The 21752-nt window shown below is 48.7% G+C and overlaps 1 protein-coding gene across 3 annotated transcripts in view; it reads left to right on the top strand.

Moving 5' to 3' along the window:
- The window catches only part of RAD54L (RAD54 like), a 454404-nt gene that overhangs the window by 419476 nt on the left and 13176 nt on the right, over window positions 1-21752 (top strand). For all 3 annotated transcript variants that reach the window (XM_069642281.1, XM_069642283.1, XM_069642282.1), the window contains one exon: window positions 6457-6620. In XM_069642281.1, coding sequence (XP_069498382.1) covers window positions 6457-6620 — 164 coding nt within the window. The remainder of the gene's footprint in view (window positions 1-6456; window positions 6621-21752) is intronic.

Genomic DNA, 21752 nt, shown 5'->3' with positions numbered 1-21752 from the left:
AACAGTTTGTCGGTCAAAGATTTACGTGTATGGGGATTTTGCTAGACCCTTGTATGACCACTTTGACCTTCCTCGTGGCGATTCTCTTACGGTCTTCTGGAATCAGTAGTTTTACTCAACATGGGATTAACCAGAGTGTGTCGAGGGAGCACCCACATGGTGCCAATTCCCTCTGCAGCTGACTTTCCCTTAACAGTTTACAGTCTTTTAACTTTTCCTAATGTGCCACTTTGCGACTTTCATTCAACACAGTTCGGGTTCTTATCAGTTCTCCCCTCGACTCGCCGGCTAGGATGAACCGCTTGGCTTTCCTTGTATCTGGAGTCAAGGCCGGTACCACGGTAGCGGGCGTCTCCATCGGTCCTGCTTATCACCGTAGGCATGCTCGGTGTACCATTGATATCTGCTGAAATACACTTGAGCTATTGGCTGCGGTTTTACGATTCCTTATGCAGAGGTCTTGCAGGCCTTGTTCGGAAAGGGCAAGTTTGCTTCTCTCCCCGTCAGCCTTTCAGTTCTTGCCACCTTTCTCCTCCTCCTGAACTGCCGTGCCTGGATAGCTGTCTCCTCATGCGGTCTGGCTTTCTCGTCTTGTGCTCCACCCCCTGTGGGGAAGGGAAAGGGCCGTCGGGGTGGGGGAGGGGTGTTGAACCTGGTCAATTGCTTGACCCTTGTGTTAGGACATGTTATGTAAACGGCTTTGGTGTTTGTCTTTCGTGATGTGAGAAAATGTTCGTGTCCGAAAAGGAGGGTGTCGGGGGTATAGTTTCTGAGCTTCCCATATTGCAGGATGGGGAAAAGGTATTGGAAGAAGGGGCATTCCATGTCCCACTTCCACTCCCCGATGACCCCTCCACCCCCATCCTGGTGATCCTCCCTCACTGGTCCCCGCCCCCAGGAACTGGATCCAATAGCGATTGCTGTATCCTGGCCACCTGGATGACAGATCCCCGGGGACTAGTAAGTGAGACACCTTCGGGTGTCTCACACAACCCACAGGCCCTTTCCAGAACCTGATGGCGAAGGTGGTTGACACCTTAGGCCCGTCTGCCCCTTCACGAAGGTGTAGTATGAGCTGACTGACATCCTGGGTGAGGTCCAAAGAAGTTATTGCCTGTTAATCAGGTAGTAGAGGGGCCAATGCTGGAACGGGCCTAACTAGATTCAGTTCTCACAGACTGCAATTTATCGAGCAAGTAAGGGGAGCATTGTCCCTCCAGGAGTAGGGCAGGGGTGCTCCAAGAAGAGGCACTTCCACTGTACCGGGCGTGAAACCTCTCTGATGTGGACTTCTGCCATCAGTCCCCCTGTGGGAGTTAGAATCTCATTATTTGGAGAGAAATTGAAAGTTAACATCTCCGATGTCTTGGCTTTACAGGTGATACAGCAGGGGTACTGCAGTGGTGGTCTGTGAAGGACAACCTCCTGAAAGGTTGTTGTTTTGTCACCTTTAGCCACAGGTGACTCTAGCCACAGATGCGTGCCTGAAAGGCTGGGGTGCTCACTTCCAATACCTTACAGTGAGCGACTGTGGTTCCCATCAGAGTGCCGGGGGCACATCAATCTGCTGGAGCTGTGAGCGATCAGGCTGGCTGGCCCTGGTCGCTTTCCACCCCTCTGTGAAGGGCATAGACCCTGTTGCTCTTGTCTGACGACACTGCGCCATGGATTACCTCAACAAGCGGGGTGGTGTGGGTTCCTCTGTGCCATAAAGCACTGCGATTGTGGTTATGGGCTCTGGAGAACAGCATGTCTTTGACTGCTGCCCACCTAGCAGTCAAGGCAAAAGTGCTGCGGATGCACTAAGCACAACATCCTCGACCACCTACGAGTGAGCGCTCCGTCAAGAGGTAGTGGAGGAGATTTTCTCCCTTCTGTGTACTCCTCCAGTGGACCTCTTCGCTTCCTGTGTAAACAGGAAGTGCAAGTGTTTCTGGACCAGGGAGTTCCCTTGTCGGGGAGGTCTGGGGGATGGTTTAACAGTCAATTGGAAGTTTGACTTTCTCTGTGCGTTCCCTCCGATTCCTGTCATAAAGCTTGACCTTCGGAACAAGTTTTGGTCCACAATTATCTTGATCGCTCCAGACAGGGTCTGTAGAATGTAATACACAGAACTGCTGGGCATGGCCATCTGCTCTCCCTTTTGTCTGCCGCAGAAGACAGTCTGCCTCTCACCCTTCGGGGGGAACCGGGGAGGTCCTGCATCCGAACATCTGCAGCCAGAGCCTTCATGCCTGGCTTCCGAAAGTCCATCATTGTTTTCGGCTTGGCGCTGGGAGAGTGATCTGGACCTTTTTTACTGCTCCACCTCCTCTGTGTTGGATTCACTTCTATCTTTGGCCCAGGTGGGACTGGCGATTGGCGCGGTGAAGAGGGATATATTGTGGCAATTTCGGCCTTCAAGGACCCTGGAGCAGGGCTCCTTTTTCACTAACCAACGGCCATGCAATTCCTGAGGGGTCTTGCTGATATGTTTCCTATGTTGTCCAGGTGGGATTTGAATTTGGTGCTAACGTTTTTAATTGGGGCTCATTGGAGCCCCTTCATTCTTGGTCATTAAGGTTGTTTATCCTTAAGGTGATATTCCTGGTTGCCATCATTTCCACTAGATGGGCAAGTGAGCTCCAGACGTTGTCTGTCAAACCTCCCTACTTATTTTCTCCAAGGAAAAGGTGACTTTGAGAGTTAGACCCTGCTTCCTTCCCAAGGTGGTCTTGGACTTCCATCTCTCTCAAAAGATTCATTTGCCGGTTTTCTTTCCTTCACCTCATTCTTCCAAGGCAGAGGAGTGTATGCTTGTTCTGGTACTGCTCCCCAAGTACTCAAACGAGGCAGCCAGAACAAATAGCCAGCTTTTCATTCGGTACCCTGGTGCCTGGGCAGGCAAGCCTAAGGCTGCTCACGTAGTTGTGCTGCTGTTTGAACTTAAAATAATAGTATTTTAGAATTGTTTTAAAAAAATATTTTCTGCATGGTTTATATCACTTAATAAATTGTAAAGAGGATTGTTGCATGGCTAATTAGGTTCGTGACTGTGGGCTGAAACTGTATCAGAACCTCTCTGAGTAGCATACTGCACTCGGGAGAAGTCCTTCTACTCCTCCAACTGTTGTCGCGCTTCTGTGCTCACTGACTGCATATAGTTGCAGGCTGGAGCGGATGCAAGCACGTCTGAGAACGTCTGGCCGACGGATGGACCTTGGGCTAATGTCTTGCCAAAACAAAGATTTCTTCTGCTACTGAAGGAGGGAGGCTGAGGCTGCGTGAAAGAGATGCGCAGCTACGTTAAGCCCTCTTCCAGTGTTATGGTTGGATCACTTTTTTCTACTGTGTACCATTAACTTACCTGTCTACCCCCATAAATCTTCTAATTGTCTCCAAACACAACGTTTTTGGAGAGGGTGGACCCTCTTACATTGGCAGACCACTTGGTTGCCAATACTAATCACTCTGCAGTATGTGATGGCCAAGAGCCATGTACACCCTTACTTAAAGCCCTGACAGAAGTAGCAGATTTTTTCAACCCAGTGGAAACCCGGTTTGGACGGTCCAAACATTCAGTTTGCGCACCTGCAAACAAGCAAGTCACCGCCTTGAGCGTAGGTGGCGTTCAAACTACGACCAGGAAGCTCGAAAAGCTTATAAATGAGCAGTGACACACACTATCTTAAGATGCTTTGTGAATCAAAATCATGGTTTTACACTGACCACATTACTAATGCAGCATGCGCCACGCAGGAGCTTTTTAAAGTTGCTAAGGAGCTTTCCTCCCTCCCCCAATGAAAGCTAATATGTCCTGCTTGCAGATTCAATGTGACAGTATTAATACTTTCTTCGCTGAGAAGATTTGTTTGATCTGGCAAGCTATTATTGATGACAGTAAGACTAGCAGATATTGATCAAAGGATAGATTTGAACTGGCGGATGACACGATTGTATCTAGGGCTCTGAGCCAGCTTAAATCAGCATCTCCGATAGACTCTGTTCCTTTACATATTGTTCAGGTGCTTCCCCAGAAAGCTATTTGTGTTCACCGCAGCGCTCCATTACTTTTTCATCAGGGGGGATTCCTGCCCCGTTGAAACACGTGCTGGTCACTTTGCATCTGAAGAATCCTCAACTTGATCCTTCAGCGGTAGACCATTACCAGCCTATATCTCTACTGCCGGTTTTAATGAAACCCTGCTGTTTTCCCCGGTTCTTGTAAACCAAGAATTGTTTACATCCATATCAATCGGGCTTCAGGCCGCTGATGGGCACGAAGTCTTTCATGATCTCACTCCGGGACGATTTAGCAATGCTTCAGGACCACATAGGGATCTGTGTGTTCATTCTTCTTGACCTCTCCGCGGCCTTTGATACAGTGGATCGTGGCATCTTCCTTGGTTTTTTGGAGCAAGCAGGGATCTCCAGTATTCCATTGACGTGATTTCCATCTTAGCTTGCGGATTGTACACAGACTCTCTCTTGGTGCCTGTCACTCTCCTTCTATTCTTGTCGTGTGCCCCAAGGATCTGCATTGTCGCCACTTCTTTTTAATCTTTATCTGCAACCTCTGGCAGACCTCATTTCTGAATATGGGGTAATTTCTATAGGTACGCCAAAGACACACAGCTTGTGTTCCGTCTTGATTCTCCCACAACAGAGCCCCAGTGTAACTAAGAGATTGTCAGCAAAAGGGAGTGAGTTGGATGCCATCTAACTGGCTGAAGCTCAATGGGGAGAAAACGGAAGTCCTGGTGTTTGGTTCCCAGATGGCTAGGACCGTTTGGAGTTGGCCAGACTCCCTGGGTCCAAGTCCCACTCCTGGCACTTCTGTAAAAAGTCTTGGTGTTAGGGTTGTTCCCTCTGGTTCCAGAGAAGCTCAGCTTTCGGCAGTCTGCAACACTGGTTTTGCAAAATTACAAATGTTGCGCAAGATTCTCCCGTTTCTACCTGCCTACTGTTGTACAAAGGTAGTTACCTAAGCGATCATGGATCATTGGACTACTGCAATGGGGTTTACCCTGGACAGCCGATGTATCAGTTGCAGATTAAGTTGAGTTTAATATCGTATGCATTTCTCACTGGCTCTTCATAACACAGCGACAGTTTACCTGAAGACCAAACTGGAGCGATATCAGCCCACCAGATTTCTCTGTTCATCTTTGCAAGTGCTACTAAAGGTTCCACACTATCAGAGTGCTTGGATAGGGGGCTGCTCCTTTTGGATCCTTGACCATACCTTGTGGAACACGCTACCTGCTTCTAAGCGCGAGATCGGAGACTACCTCCGGTTTGGAAAAGGGTTGAAGACTCCTCCTTTTCTAATTCTTTTTCATGACGTGGTAGCACACCAGGGTTTTCCCTTTTTTTGTGTCACTGCCTAGATGCCTTTGGGCCATAGTTTGACTCTATAAATACAGCACATTACATTACTAAACAGACCCTGTTTCAAGTGATCATTCCCTGCAGCTCGGAATGCTATGACCTGGCTGGCAAGGAGGTCCTGGAGGGTCTCAGGGCTCACTCTACCAGAGAGTTGCCCGCCACCTCGGCTCTGCGCTGTGGAATGCCTGTTCTAGCTATTTTCCAAGCGGCCATGTGGGCTACCTTGCGCACATTTTCTAATCATTACTGCTTGGATTCTGTCTTGTCAGGACACTCTTTTTGGCAGAGCTGTCCTTGAGAATTTTCTGGTTTATGTGGTGTCCTTGCTACCCTCCATCCTCCAGGTCATTGCACTGCTTTGGGAGTCTATCAAAGATGAGGAATTCATGGGAGGAAGGAGTCCATTAGGAAAACAAATTACTTGCCTCACATAATGTCTTTTCTGATGGACATTCCATGGCCTCCTCATCGCCCTCCCTGCCTGCTCCTCTTGGTAGTTCACTAGTACACCTTGGTGCTGCAGTCCTCCGTGCCAGAGTGCTAAGGAAAAAGGGTGGAACGGATGTCATGGGTGTGGCGCCTCCATATATATTGGCCCCAACATCCTGTCTGGTGCTGGGCTTGTAAAGGGCGTTGGGTGGAGGCTCTTTGGCGGTGAAAAGGTTTCTGAAGAGCAGCTGCACTGGGAGACCGATGTCAAACATGACGAATTTGTGGGTGGAATGTCCATCAGAAAGAACTTTGTAGAGGCAAGTCATTTGTTCTTTATGAGGGAAGCACTTTGAAAAGATTTTTAGGAACCTGATATGAAGAAAACAGATGACCTTAAATGAGTTATCTATGCCGAAGATCGTATTAACTTTAAACTGCTTAAAAAGATTTTACCTCTTACGTAACCATGAACTGTGTAATAGTCACATTTTAGCATCACAGCAGAGTTGTATCTATAGATTCCATTTCTTTTGTTCTAACTTTCTATAGCAGTGTTTACTGCCCACATAGCAATCAGTCATGAATCATTGGTGAGGGATAACTACAAAATGTCCACGCAGGTTATTTAATATTCCATTGTGGTTTCTCTCTTAGACTGGGACCATTGAAGAGAAGATCTTCCAAAGGCAAACGCACAAGAAAGCCCTTAGCAGCTGTGTGGTTGATGAGGAGCAGGACGTCGAGCGGCATTTTTCCATTGGGGAGCTGAAGGAGCTATTCACGCTGAATGAGACCACAACAAGTGACACACATGACAAGTAAGTGCTTTATTTATCGGCACTATATTATCAATGGATAGAAATTAGTAATAATATCAGGGGTTTATTCAGCACTGGTACTGGGCCGGGCCCATCGCTTTAACCCGAACACTGTTCCTCTGCGTCACTGACAGGCGGTAGTGATCCTGCCAAAGGGGTTTGTAGTTCTTAGCTTTTTTTTCAAGGTTCCATTCGCTTTTTTTAACTCGGGGGGGGGGGGGGGGGGGGGAGGGGAGCCATCACTCAGGTAAACAACATACTGCAATTCAAAGTGGCTGCCATTGAAAACTGTCTTGGGAACTGGTTCTAGTCACTTCTCCAGGTCTATGGTAGCCATCTGTGACAGAGAAAGGAGGCAAGTTAGCAGGGAGGCAGGGCGTGCATGGCGGCCGGGAGATGTAAAGCAAAGCTAAGTGGATGAGGAATTGGGGCAAGTGGGAATAGGTTAAGGGGGTGGCTCAGAGGGAGTTGTGTTATAGCTGGCATAATTCCTTACATCAAGGGGCTCGGAGTGCAGGCTGATAACGGGCTGATACCATGCTTCATCACGAGTTGGGCGGTATCCTCACTGAGATACTGCCCAACTTTATTTGCCTTAGCGCCCACCCGTCCGGCGGTATTACGGCGCTATACCCATAGCCTTGTTAGTGCACAGTAGGGGCACCCAAGTACCAATTTAGGGCCTCCCTTATTTCTTCGCCATTACTAGCGTGGTTATTTGTTAGCCCTTCTATCGGAGGGGGAGGTCAGTGTGTGTGTGTGTGTGTGTGTGTGTGTGTAGGTGTGTCGGTGTGGGTGTAGCCTTTGGCAGGAACCCTTGGGTATCCCCGCCTAGGCTCCAGAGTGTCTGGGCAGGCAGGAAGTGGGGAAGGAGTCTTCCACCCACCAATGGTTTTTCTGCCAAAGTGCCTGAATAGGACTAGCTCAAACAGGGGGTCTGGCTGTCCTGATTGGACTGCCAAACACTCTCTTTCTGTAAAATGCTGAGGTAGATTACAGTGAAGTGTGTGCTGGAACTGTATAAAAGTTGAGGCTTCTGGAGTGAAAAGCAAGTAGACCACTGGAAGCTGAAGCAACCGAAGAAGATGACCAAAGACGCCTTCAGACCCTTTGCAAAACTGTGAAGCGACTACTGCTGTCCTGCTCCTGTTTTCTGTGTGACAGAGGAGCTCTGAAGAGGACGACTCCTTCCCTTTGACTGGTGGGAACAACCAGTCCCATGATTAACTTTGAATTGAGTAGTTTCCAGAGCTGCAGAACCCCAATACCAGGAGGCCTGCCCATTTCGAGTACATCTTTGTGGAAAGGCTGAATCAGTCCAAATCTTTGCAGAGCTCGTAAGAACACTCCAGAGAACCGATCCAACTTTCCCATATCCCCTCATCAGAGAGTGGGACTGCAGGAAGCGAAGAAGATTGACCAGACGTTACATGTCCTTTGGTGCTGCAGAAAAGGCACCAAAACCGCAGAGTGAACCAAGATGTTGCTGAAATTCGTGCCACAGGCCCTTCCTCGAGACTGCTGCTGAGAGACCCTGTCCATTGTCCTGCCTAAAGTCATCAGACCAAGGAATCCGTAGGTCGGGTCGAGCTGCAACATCGGCGAGCATCAAGCGTGAAAATGTTCTTCCAACCCAAGATACTCAGGGGAAAAAAAAGTATTGCTTATCCGCTTCCAAGCAGTCCACTCTTACCTCAGACTCAAGGCGCTGTTGTGTCCCTTCGAGTCCTTAACAGGGCTCCCTTGTTAGTTGTTAACTTGCTGCTTCTATAACGTTAGAGACTTGAAATCCACTGGAACTCTGTATTCTGCTGCTTGTCAATACTGAACTGCCTTTAGCTAGGGTTGCGTTTTGGGACTTAAGACTTACTGTGTGAAGAAACCCTCTAGAATCTTGAACCAGTCTAATGTTACACTAACCATTTTCCCCCCTTTAAGTGACTTTACTATATGTAATGTATTAGCGTATGAATGGTTAGAATCCGCAGGTGCGCGTAGTAACCGATAAATCGATAACCGCGAACAAACACAAAAGGGAAAGTACCCTTTGACGTGTATTCTAAAGTATTCCGAAGTGTTTTTGTTTAAAGTGATTCTGGTGTGTATATAATATATAATTTTATATAAATTATGTAAGAGTTTCTTTGGTGTGCATGTCTAACTAAGGTTCAGTGTACTTACTTACAGCTCACAGCTTCCTCTTAAGATATGCATGACTGCTCTGCCACTCTACCAAGGTCCTGAGTTAGTACAGACTGATACTAAGAGTTGGAGATCTACAAACCACGGGGATAGTTTACTAAAGTCTTATTACCAGTAGGACTTTAGGAAAACTACCCTTACACTTGGCACGCTGCTCGAGAGGAACACTGCGATAGTTATCGACATTTCAATCGATAATCATTTTTTCTTGACAAGAGCTCGACCATGTCCACACCCCATGTCTCGGGTTTCAATCGCTGAAAATACTGTGGCTCGAAGATGTCTGTGACTGTCCCACACAACATCTGCATGTGTGCCACTGCACCGGTCACCTGCACCGGTCACAACGAGAGCTGTGAGTCCTGTGGTAAAATGAACCCGAAGTTGCTCAGGGACCAAGCGTCAAAGCTCACTTTGGGCTGACCGCCCTCCAAATCCCTGCTGCGGTCGACCTTTCGGTCTTCGGAGGCCGAAACGGAGGGCCTTCCCCAGAGAAAGAGAAGGAAGAGCGGCATCAGCGAAAAACTAAGAAAAGATTGCATTCCTGAAGCCATACGCCATACGCCATTCTCTTTCTCTCACAAGAAGAAGCAGCGCCACTGACAATGGCAAGACTCCGATTCTTCTTCTGAACGCAGTAAATCGGGGCCGAGCCGATGTCCAGAGCTGAATGGGAGGAGTTCAAAACCCAAACGCTCGAAATGTTTAAGGCGGCGGCTCTGGTAGCGGGCTATTGCCCGATACAGCAGGCACTGGTAGCTCCAGCAGTGCCTGGTTGTGTGTTGTTTTCTGCACAGGAGTCCATATGGGACTCCTGGCAGTGCAGCTCTTCCTCTTATTGGTTGTGGTGAACAGAGACCCTTGGGATACCCTTATGACACCCATATGTTATGTTTGTCATATGTTTTAGGGCACCTGTTTGTGGTCCACAGAGCAGGGTATGGGCTGGTGGCAGCTCAATGCTGAATTTGACAGGTGCTCTGAGTATCCTTCATCTTGGGATACCCAGGCCCTGCCATAGGAATCGATGGATTACTGATAGGAGACAAGATGACCCCTTGGTTTCTATTACCTGTTAACTTGTTTCCACCAAAGTCCTGGGAAGCCCCAACTCTGTCCCTTCCCCTGACTGGCTGTTGGATGGAAGAACATATATGGTATTGTGGGGAGGTTTAGGCCAGACTGGCTAGAGCCTTCCCAGTGACTGTATGTTGTGGGTACACCCTTGGGGTGGGACCTGGGTGAATAGTGTGTGACCGATATGCACTTCATGTTATGGGTGTCTGGTATCTGTGTGTGTGAGACACAAAGAATGAGACTGCCCTACCTGAAACTGACATTAATGCAGTGTGCTGAAAGGCTGGGTGGTTGCCCCAATCCACATTCCTTGTCATGGGTGTCTGGGTGGAAATGAATGGCCTGAATGCACTGTGAGCCTGATGGGGCTGCCTGCCTGCCTGCCTGCATGAATGCCCTTCTGACTGATTGGCTGACTGAGCTTGGCTCAGCAGTGTGAATGAGGGACAGATCTGTATATCTGGGGACCTCTCACTTACCAAAGTTGTTCAGAAGCTGAAGTTGAAACTTGAAGCTGCTTATCCTTAAAGCCTAGCTGGAAGGTTTGCTGCTGCTCACAGTCGACGGAATCCAAAAGCTGCCGTGTCTGTCAAGGACTGATCCAAGAGAGGACCTGCTTAGGAGACCTCTCCCCGAGCTACGAGGGAACATCATGCAGAAGCTGATCTTCATCTAGGCACCCTGGAAGTCAGTCCCAAAAGGTTGTCGACTGGAGACTGGGTCTGCCGAGAGACATTGAAGTAAAACACCAGGACATTGAGGCCATCGACGTCCATCACCGTCGTCCGGGGTGTGGAGGATCGCAGTGATCTCGTCGACTGGAGCCGCACTGCTCCACCATTACCTAAGAACATTTAAACCAAGGATTCCCTTTCCATCACCATCGACCGCTTTGTCCTGCCAGAGAAAGTCGAGGTCGCAGACGACCGAGGAGCATCCGCTGGTGTGTTTCCTGCCGCCTGTAGTCCACAAAGAAGATCCAGCCGTGGTCGAGCCCCGACTGTCAACACCAGCGCTGACGCCCGCTGCCAGGCCTACGCTGAGTTCTCTTTGCGGCACTGATCTGTCATCGAGGTACACCGCACGCTTTGTCTACGCAGGACGTCCATGACCGATCGTCGACGAGCACTGCGGAATTCGAAAAGCTGCTGGCCCGATGACGGTGTTCACATTTTCTTCACAGCATCTCGACTACAGTGGCTCATGCTTTAAAGGCAGTCCTTATGAGGAATCTGTCAACGAGCCATCGATGGAAACTCTGCTAAACTCTGGTACATTGGGGTAGTGGAACATTTTTGACCAGGAAACAACACTATTTTAACATTAATGAACTGGGCTTGTTAATACACTTTATTACAGGTTGCCCAGGTGGGGGGGTATCCTCACACAGAACTGTGTCTTAGTAGCAAGAGAACAATTCTGCCATTGTTTAACCTGACTTGTCTTCCTTCCTATGTCGTATGCTGATACACATGTTTGATTTGTATGCCATTAGAACTGTCAGCAGTTGGTGCATTTTAAAGGGGTCAACAGTTAAGTGTGGTACCACATAGATATTGTATATTTTTGCCATACTAGATTTGCCAAAGCAAAAATTGTTATTAATGTGTGTATATACCTTGAACCTTATTTATATATAAAGAACTGTCTTAGCACATAACATAGTGTGTGAACATTCCTTTGTGGGGAGCTTGGGGACTACTCTGTACTTAAGAACCAGCCTGCATCACCTCCTGAGAGCTTAAGCATTGTTGCTCGTCCATAGCTACCAGATAGAGAACCTTGGCTTGGGTGCTCTGTGCTTCTACTCTGCCATATAGAGGGCAGGAGTACAGATACCCCCCTCCAGTTTTTACACTGGTGACTCCGGCTTCAGAGCAAAACCTATTTCGACGGCATCGAAGGAGCCGTCAGGCTCGGCGCCGAGCAATACTGTGCCGCCTTCGGCGCCAGTGCTTCCCCACGCATCTCCAGCATTGGTTCCCTCCAATGCGGCCGCTTCATAGAAAACCTCGTCGGTGCCGACCGACAAACTGTCGGCGTCGACTGCCATCGAGCGGTCTTTTATATTAAAATCAAGGGCTGAATATTTCAGTTCCATGACTGATGACTTCGGCACCACAGACGATGACCAGGGCTTAGGCCCCACATACTTTAGGGCCGGCGGAGCTGACTATTTTGTCGACCAAGCAGACCTTGTAGCCTTGGCTGAGGGTTTGCCTGATGCCAGTGTGCTTGACACGACCCTGGATGTAGAGATGCAGTAAGCCCATCCTTATGGCCACACCAATGCCAAGTTCAGTGCCTTAAGTGATGGATAGCCTGGGTTGTAATGCTCCAGCCACGCCAGTTGCAGGTTATGACCTGAAGGACATCCTTGATGAGAGACCTACCACTGAGGGCTATGCCTGCCAACGCGGCTATCGCTGACCCCATTGCCGCTTTATGGCAGCGCTTTTGTCAACTCTGACCTGACCAAAAAATACAGGCCGGCAAGGGAAGATCTTTCATGACTTTCTTCCCACCCAACACCTGAGGGGTTGGTGGTACTGGCGGCCACAGAATCCCCCGGGCCAGCCACTTCCACATTCAATCTTCCAACTGATAGAGAAGGCAAGAAGGTTGATGCCTTTTCTTCAGCCGCATGGCATAAAAGGCGGTCAATTTCTCCTGTGGATTCAAAAAAATACTCTTTCAGGTTGTGGAAGGCCATTGAGCAAGCTGCCCAATCCACTCCTTAGGGTTCTCACCCAATGTCCAGAATAAACTTCTCGACATTGCTTTTGATGGTGAGAATCTTTTCAGCTCCAGGTTCGACGACTTTGGGAGAAATTCAAAGCCGAAGCTAGCCGCGAAGTCACTCGAACTAGCTGTGCAACAGCTGGCCACACCTGCCTTTAGTTTTTCATCCAGTGGTAGAGGCTATCAGCGCTATGTCCCCTATGGTAGAAAGGCACAGTCCCCGTAAACCAGCCAGGGGTGTCACGATTCATGCCCCTAACCCCCCCCCCCCAAAGCAGAACAGCCCCCCAGCAACAGCGGGACTACAGCCTTTAAAAGTGGCTCACTCGCCACTCCGGAACATCACTGCAACCTGCACGAAGAAAGAGGAGAAGAACACAGGTTAGCAATGCTCACAAGAAATCCAATAACAGTGCTGGCTCCGCGCATCAACACTTAACTGTAATCTTAGCCATCCGGAGCTGCAAGCTCATCTTCATCCGGCACCTTGTCAAAAACTCTAACCGCAACCATCCCTGCGGAAACAAAAGACATTATTAGAGGAACTGCATAGTAGGAAAAAGGCAACATCAAAAAGGACAAAACATGGAGGGAGGAGAAAGAGACAGATTAGATACTGAAAGACCCCATAACTCACCTGAAGACAGCAAGAAGAGTCGGAGTCACAGCCGGTCTGGACCCGATACAAGGGCCCACGGACCAGTGAAGAAACTAGGTCCAATGGAATGCCCGCACTCGCAACGCAGGACGGAGAGCTCTACGCATAAAAACCCAAGGTGAGACATAACCCCAGGGGAAGGGGATTCGGGATCAGAGGGAGGTGGGATTCTCACCCACCACAGACCCAATCCTAATTACTCCATTCTCCTGTCATAGGCGCTACCCCTGCCAGGCACATAACGAAGCAGAGAAAGCCCAAGATAGCGCACAGCCGCCCATCCAGCATCATGTGTGTGGCACCACCGTGGATACCAGGTGAGCGTAACAGGGTCCCTCGAAGCAGCTTTGATTTCTCCTCCCACGATTCCCCAATTGGAGGAAGGCTGACTGAACACTGGGCCCCATGGCAGGAGATTACCTCAGAAGCCTGAGCTCCTCAGTTCGTGCAGTGGGTTACTATCTGTTTTTTTTTATTTTAAAAAAAGGCTACCGGACAGGCCGCCACCACCACCTCCACCACCTCCTCGGTAACCGGAGCAGGAGCTCCATTAAGAACTGCGAGACCTGATGTTGAAGGGTGCTGTGGAAGAGGTACCTCACGGAGCGGAGAGCTTCGGGTTGATATTCCTGGCATTTCCTGGTACCCAAGAATGGGGGCAGTCTCCGTCCCATCCTGGACCTCGGTCTTTGAACAAATTCAGGATGGTGACGTTGAGAGAGATTCTCCATGCTCTCAAGTTGCAAGACTGGCTGGTGTCTATAGATCTTCAGGATGCATACTTTCATGTGCCAATCCATGAAAAGCACAGACAAACAGCAATAAGAAAAGCTATCAATTCAAGGTGCTTCCCTTTGGGGTTGACCTCCGCTCAGAGTGTCTTCACCAAGCTCATTGCGGTAGTCGCGGCTCACCTCAGGAGATCCAGCATCCCTGTGTTTCCGTACCTGGACGATCTGAGGGAAGTCTGTGGAACAGGTGTTGGCCCATCTCGAAGATACCTGCTCGCTACTCCACAGGCTGGGCTTCTTCCTGAACTTGCAGAAGTCCCACACACCAGCCCAGAGGGTCCAGTTCATTGGAGCAATCTTAGACACTCGGTGGGGGAAGACGTTTCCCCCGGGGAGAGTCACCAGCGTTGCATACATGGTGCAACTCTTCCAGAATTACGCCACCTTACCAGCGGCTTCCTTCCTCCGACTGTTAGGTCTCATTCCCTCCTGCATTTTTCCTGGTACCAGAGGCCAGGCTGCAGATGCGATCTTTGCAATAGCTCCTGCGGGGTCAGTGGACCCACTACTTCAATACTTTGAGGGACGTTATCCAAGTGTCCAAGTCAGTGGTGAACGACCTCTCCTGGTGGGCCAGCAGCAGCATGTTGGCGGGGGAACCCTTCTGGCCTCCGTGGCACCAGGCCAGGGTGGTCATGAATTCATCCTTGAAGGATTGGGGCACTCACTGTGTGGACTTGCAGATGAGCGGCCATTGGTCGGCAATGGAGGCCAGGTGGCATATCAACAGGCTGGAGTTGCGAGCCATCCGGTTAGCCGTGATGGTATTTGCTCCTCTGAAGGGGAAGCATGTCCTGATCCTGACGGACAATAGAGTGGCCATGCACTACCTGAACAAGCAGGGTGGCGTATGCTCCCTCCCCCTTGGCAGGGAAGCGATGCACTGTGGTTCTGGCTATTGGAGAACCAGATCTCGGTCTCGGCAGTTTTCTGATGGGGACAGAGAACGGCTTAACGTATGCTTTGAGCAGGTAGAGCACAATCTCACATGTGTGGGAAGTGTGCCAGGAAATCCTAGAGGAGGTCTTCTCTTTCTGGAGTACCCCAGCGCTACAGTTTTGTTCGAGGGAATTCACAGCGAACAGTACGCAAGGGGACACATTTCTAGTGGACTGGACCTTTCCCCTCCATTATGCCTTCCCTCTGATTCCTGTCATTTCGTGGGTTTTTAGGTTTTGAGCAACCCTGATCTTGATCTCCCTGGTTAGGGCGAGGACGACATGGTACTCGGACCTTCTGGACTCGACCATCTGCCCACCTCTCCGGTTACCTCGGCGGCCGGATCTCCTTTACCAGCAGGAGGGTCAGGTGCTCCGCACGTACCCAGAATCTCTCAACCTACATGCATGGCTCTTGAGAGGATGAGATATGATGACTGAAATGTCTCTGAGGAGGTGCTCAAGGTTCTGCTGGCTGAATACAGACCGTCAAGATCGCTGTATGCGTGCAGGTGGAGAGGATTTGAGGCATGGTGCAGGGAGCATGAGATTGATCCTATCTCTTGCCCACCACTACAGTGATGGGATTTCTTTTGTCACTAGCCTCTTCAGGCATTCAGGTCACGACAGTCAAAGGATACTTGGCGGCTTTGTCTGTGTTCAAAAGGTCCCCGGTTCAAGGGTCCTACTTCACGATCCCAGTTATGGCCCAGTTCCTGAAAAGCCTTGTGAATAAGTTTCCAACTAATCCTTTTGTGGTTCCCAACTTGGACCTTAATTTGGTCGTTACATTTCTGATGACAGTTCTGTTTGAGGTTGTATACCAATTGACCTTTTCACAATTGACCTCGGGAGAATTGGCCTAATTTATGTCAATTAGGACATATATACGGGGGGTACCCCCCGCAACCCCACACCCAATCCAAAACCCCTCCACAACCCCCCACCCAATCCCCTTATATTATTTATAATCCAAAACCAACCCAATACATAAATACAATAACTAAAATAATATAAAGGACCATTATAATTAGGTCAGTTGTGCAAAAGGTCAATTATAAAAGGTCAATACCCTGTTTGAGCCTTAACATTCTTGTTCTTTACAGTTACTTTCTTTGAAAACCGCTTTCCTGGTGGCCATCACTTCGGCCAGACGGATCAGCGAATTGCAGGCCCTATCTTGTAATCCCCCATTCCTCTGCTTCTTCCGGGAGAAGGGGTCTCTTAAGGTGAGGCTCGGATTTCTGCCCATAGTGGTGTCCGAATTCCACTTGTCTTAGTCAATCGACCTTCCTGTGTTCTATCCACCCACGCACACCTAAGGAGGCGCGTTTCCACAGACTAGACCTTAAGAGGGCATTGAGTTTTTACATAGCCAGGACGGCTGTGTACAGGAATATCAACCAACTATTTGTGGCCTACTCTGTGGCCAGGAAAGGTTTGGCTGTCTCTAAGCAAATAATTTCACAGTGGATCACACTGCATCTGAGTGCTATCACAGCACAGGGAAAGAACTGCCCCTGGGCATCGGGGCCTATTCCACAAGGGGGGTGGGTATCTACCTCTACAGCGCTGCAGAGAGGAGCACCGGTCAAAGACATCTGCCGGGCTGCGACCAAGTCTTCACTTCATCTGTTTACAAAGTGTTACAGCCTGGACGTCAACCATGTGGCGGTCGCTCAGTTTGTGAGGGCGGTTTTGCAGAATCTGAAAGCTTTTATCCCACATCAAATTTAAGTACTGCTTAAATTTACTTACTGCTGCAGGTGCTGTATGATGAGGAAGCGGCAAGAGAAAGTCAATCCATTGAAGGAGCAATTACTTAACTATAATGTTCTTTATATGGATTCTTCTCCCACAGATTCCTTATCAACCCTCCCTGCTATGAAAGTGTCTGCAGTCGGTGCCTGTCCTTGTGTCGGAGGAAAGGGGTAAACAATGGTTCTAGGGAATGTGCCCCTTCTTGGTTCAGTGCTGCATGCTTTTTGCGGTCTCTATTCTTCAAAACTTAAATTCCAGTTGAGCTTACATTTTCTATTTTCTTTTGGCAGTTTAGCCGTTATTTCTTGCTACTTTTCCACTGCAGTGGCTGAGCTCCGGGGGGGTTGGGCGGGGGCAAAGAATGTGGGAACTGAGATACGGGGGTGTAGTGATGCAGTATATGTATGATGACTGACGTCTTGAACGGAGCCGACGACCGAGCATCGAGTCAAGGCAGATCGATAGCCGAGTCGAGGTGCACTGCGCCCTCTGTCGAAATGTTTTCCGAGCAACTGAGGCTGCTACTACTACTACTCCTTTTTCTCGGTCCACGGCTGCTCCTTTCTCTCGGTCCACGGCTGCTCCTTTCTCTCGGTCCACGGCTGCTCCTTTCTCTCGGTCCATCTCCGCTCCTTTCTCTCGGTCCATCTCCGCTCCTTTCTCTCGCTCCATCTCCGCTCCTTTCTCTCGGTCCACGGCTGCTCCTTTTTCTCGGTCCACGGCTGCTCCTTTCTCTCGGTCCACGGCTGCTCCTTTCTCTCGGTCCACGGCTGCTCCTTTCTCTCGGTCCACGGCTGCTCCTTTCTCTCGGTCCACGGCTGCTCCTTTCTCTCCGTCCACGGCTGCTCCTTTCTCTCGGTCCACGGCTACTCCTTTCTCTCGGTCCACGGCTGCTCCTTTCTCTCGGTCCACGGCTGCTCCTTTCTCTCGCTCCTTCTCTGTCCACCTATGCTTCACCTTGCTCTCTGCGCTCCTTGCTCTCTGTCCCCACTGGTGCTCCTTTGAAGGCAGTCGCACAATCTGTGCAACATGTGTTTTATTGCCATCTGGCTCCTGCTGCAATACCGGTTTTACTTGCTCCGACTCACTAAGCAAGTCTGGCGGCGTGCCCCGGTTTCAATTGTCTTATGAAGGACAACTGTTTCTAATTGTGCCATGTCCGGGCCGCCTCCTGAGGGGAACACAAAGCAAGGCTTGTGAACAGGTTTGGTTTTTCCCTGCACTCGGAGTACCTCCTTAAAGGGGTCAGAGGATCTATAGGCATGGGACAAGTGACAGTCCCTTGACATAGACTTGGGTGAAGTTGGGTTGTCCGTGAGATCTCCATCTACCTCCTTCAGGCCCATATGACCACCCTGTCCACTGACAGGCAAAGATCTTGTCATAGTATTCTGGAGCTTAATTTATATAGTAAGCTTCATGCATTGAACTTTACATGTGTTTACTCTAAGATTAGAGAAGATCTACTCATTTGGAATGTATTCACCCATGGGCATTATGGGCAGAATTAAGGCGATCAAGCTCACTACCATGCCCAAGCTACTTTCTCTCGGTGAAGTGCTACTGTGGGATCCCCTACCCCACAGACAAAGCCCACTGCAGTGTACAAGTAGTTACTCCCTTTTTACAAGATGTGTTGGGCAAAACAGGAAGCCTAGGGTTCAATCACAAATTTTGAAAATGGCCAAACCAGATGATTTGCTGGCGTTGCCGGAATTGCTAAATACATCCTGTCTGCCCAAGTAGGGTATGTCAAAACTAGGCTGGTGAATTTGTTCTCTCCAGATTGGAAATGTATTTTGCCTGTAGTGCTAGTCAGTTTGTCCCAGTCTGAGGCAGAGGCTACTTTTCCTGCTAGGGGTGTTAAAACATCAGAGGTGCTTGCACAGGTACTTGAGAAAAAGCAGTGTTGATATTAAGGTTGCCCCACCTTGGCTGGACTGGTTTTATCAGCCAGTGGTGGCAATCCTTATATGCACGATAGTCCTGTTGGGTGGGTTCAGACTATGATTATGGACCTACTGGGATTACAGGGTCTTCTATCTTTAGCTAAGGTCGAATGAAGGTTGGGGTTGGCCTCCAGGGTCTGGTTTTTGCATATGACCTCCCATGTAGACCTAAAAAGGGGTCTATACTGAGAAGCTGTTGTGAGTTACAGGTTAATGAATGGAGTGATGAGTACCAGAGGATGAAAGCATTTTACAAATTGCTTATCCTACCCAATATTGGCAGCAATGAGGTCCTGTGTCTTTCTGTCTGAGAAATCGGGAGGCACAATACAAAAGCTTTCAACACTGATCTCTCTCTCCCCTCTCGAATGGCGGGTAAGCTTTGCAAGCACTTTATTAAGCACAGGACTATCTCTTGACATGAGATCCATAACCTCCAGATACCGTTGTCTATGTTGTGGGGTATGGAATAAGGCAGCTGTTATATTTAGGAACGCTGTGGACTTGACCAGCCACACTTCATTGGGAGAGCAAGTAGTGCAGGTGCACATGTAGATAAAAACATGCTCTGTGGCAGTTTTTGTGGGGAAAAGTGAGACTGGATTTGGGTCTTCGGGACAAGCTATAGATTAATTTGATGCTGTCACTCTAATGGTGTGTGGTGTGTAGTATGGATGTTCTCCAGCATTGGATCTTTCATAGATTCACATGCTCCTGAATATTCCCTGTCATCCGGCTGGGAATCCTCGATAACATTAAAGCATTTTACCTTTAAACTTTTAAACTGCTTGTCTCTTTAGTCCTCTGTCAGAGTAATTTAGGATCATGCTGACCACAGCCAATTAGACAAGACCACCTTAGCTCCACTCTTGGTTGCTAGCTTCATATTTTTTACTGCATGTTAAGTGTTTTCTCTGCTACAACTTCTGTCGATCCATTTTCCGTCTGAGGCCTTCAAGAGTCTGTGGAGATGAGACGCATGAAAGAAGAGTCTGTTCAAGGCCTGCTTGACATCTCACCTCAAAGTTTTCATCAAGGATCTTCAGCAATGTCTGTACTGTCTCTACACAGACCATGGCTTCGGCAACTGTACCATCTTCCAGTCATCTTCAGCCAAGAGCTGAAAGGACTGCCACCAGAGGTTAGTAGCAGTTTGGAAGATGGTGCCGGGTCCTCTGACTCTGCTTCAGTCTGTATTTATGCCTCTGCCAGGCACAGTAGACCTCTATGTCTCTGTCCTTATAAAGCGTCGAAAGCCTGCGGCCATCAGGGCGCGGGGAGCGCAGAGAAGTTCAATTCACATTAGAGTACTCTCAGGGTGTATAGCGTCTCCTCAGCGCTAAGGATACACTAAAATACTTCATGCTTATTGGAATAAGAAGGTCTTCAAAGCCTTCCTGAAACTGAGGTAGTTTCCTTCTTGTCTTAGGGTCACAGGTAACCCATTCCAATTTTTGGCCGCCCTAACAGGGAAGGATCTTCCCCTTCCAGTAGCTCGTTTGGCCTCTGGTATATTCAGAAGACCCGTGTCTGCTGATCTTAGACATCTTTGGGGCGCATACATGGCGAATTGTTTTTTAAAGTATGCCGGTGCTTCCCCCAAGAGACATCTGTGGACTATCGTCATTGCCTTAAACTTTACTCTGTCCTCTATTCTAAGCCAGTGCAGTTCCTTTCTTCCTTCTGATATATGGTCGCTATGATTTTTCTTTTTGGTGATGAGAACCGCATCGTTTTGCATTACTTGGCATTTATTTAGCTCTCTTAGGGGCTCCCTATAGCAATGCATTACCATAATCTAAACGGGATAACACAATTGCTCTTGCGATGGTAGCAGAGTTGGTTTAGTTTATGAAGGGTCTAATTGCTCTCAGAAGGCGTAGGTAGTACCTATTGTTTTTGTACAGGTAGTTGACCTGGGCGCCGGAGCCCAATGAGGCTTTCACCATCATACCCAGGGTTTTTACTTTAGATACCACTGGTATGATGGCTTCTTTAATGAGGAAGGCCTTGTATTGAGAGTCCAGCTTGGACCTGGCCCGAGTAGATCCAGAAACCATTAGTTCGGTTTTTGTGTTTAGACACATCCAGTGCCTCTGCATCCAGGTGTCAATGATGTTGTATATTTCCTCCAACTTTTCACTGTCTACTGCATAGTCTCCTATTCGAAAATCAACAGCGTATCATCGGTGTAATTGGTAAAAAAATATGCTGATTGTTTTCTAGCAGTGAACAGAGACTTCTTATGTAGAGGTTAAACAGGAGTGGAGATAAACTGGCTCCCTTGGGGACTCCAAAAAGTATTGGGGTTGCTTCTGAGAAGTTTTCACCCCAGTGTATTCTCGCCTTCCTGTCCTTAAGGATGCTAACCAAGCCTGTGCTGTTGACGAACAACCTACTAGTTTGTCCAGAGCTGACTGGAGAAGCTGGTGGTCTACCAGGTCGAACGCAGCGCTGAGATCCAGCAGCATGAGTAACCCGGGTTTGGCTTTCTCTATCAGTTCCAGCATGTGTGTTTGTAAATCCAGCATGGCCCACTCTGTGCTGTGAGCCGCCCTGAAACCTGATTGTTGTTCGTGTAATAAATCTGCGGTTTCCACATATTTTTGTAGCTGATTAGTAGCTATTTTGTCTAAGATTTTTAGGATAAAGTTTGAATTTGTGATGGGGCAGAGGTTACTAGGATCCCTCGGATCCAGACCTGCCTTCTTCACTAGCGGGGTTATCGTGGCCTTTTTTATATCATCTGGAACTACACCCTCTGAGAAAGAAGCATTGACTATCCTAGTCAGGATTGGTGCAAAAAGTTCTTTATGATCCAGAATGATCTTGGTTGGAAGGATGTTTTCGGCGCATGAGGTTGGTTTCATTTTCGACATCACCGTACATAATTCTTACTCTGAGACCGCTGAGAAATTAAATCTCTCCCTCTTGTTTAGATTAAGATTTTCTCCCGGGGGGTCTCAATGCTAGTGGTGTCTCTAGCTAGGATGATGTTATTCCTTGCTTTTAAT

This window comes from Ambystoma mexicanum, chromosome 1q (genome assembly GCF_040938575.1).
Source record: "Ambystoma mexicanum isolate Mex_15411 chromosome 1q, UKY_AmexF1_1, whole genome shotgun sequence".
NCBI lineage: Eukaryota > Metazoa > Chordata > Amphibia > Caudata > Ambystomatidae > Ambystoma > Ambystoma mexicanum.
This window is presented reverse-complemented; position numbering and strand designations above follow the sequence as displayed.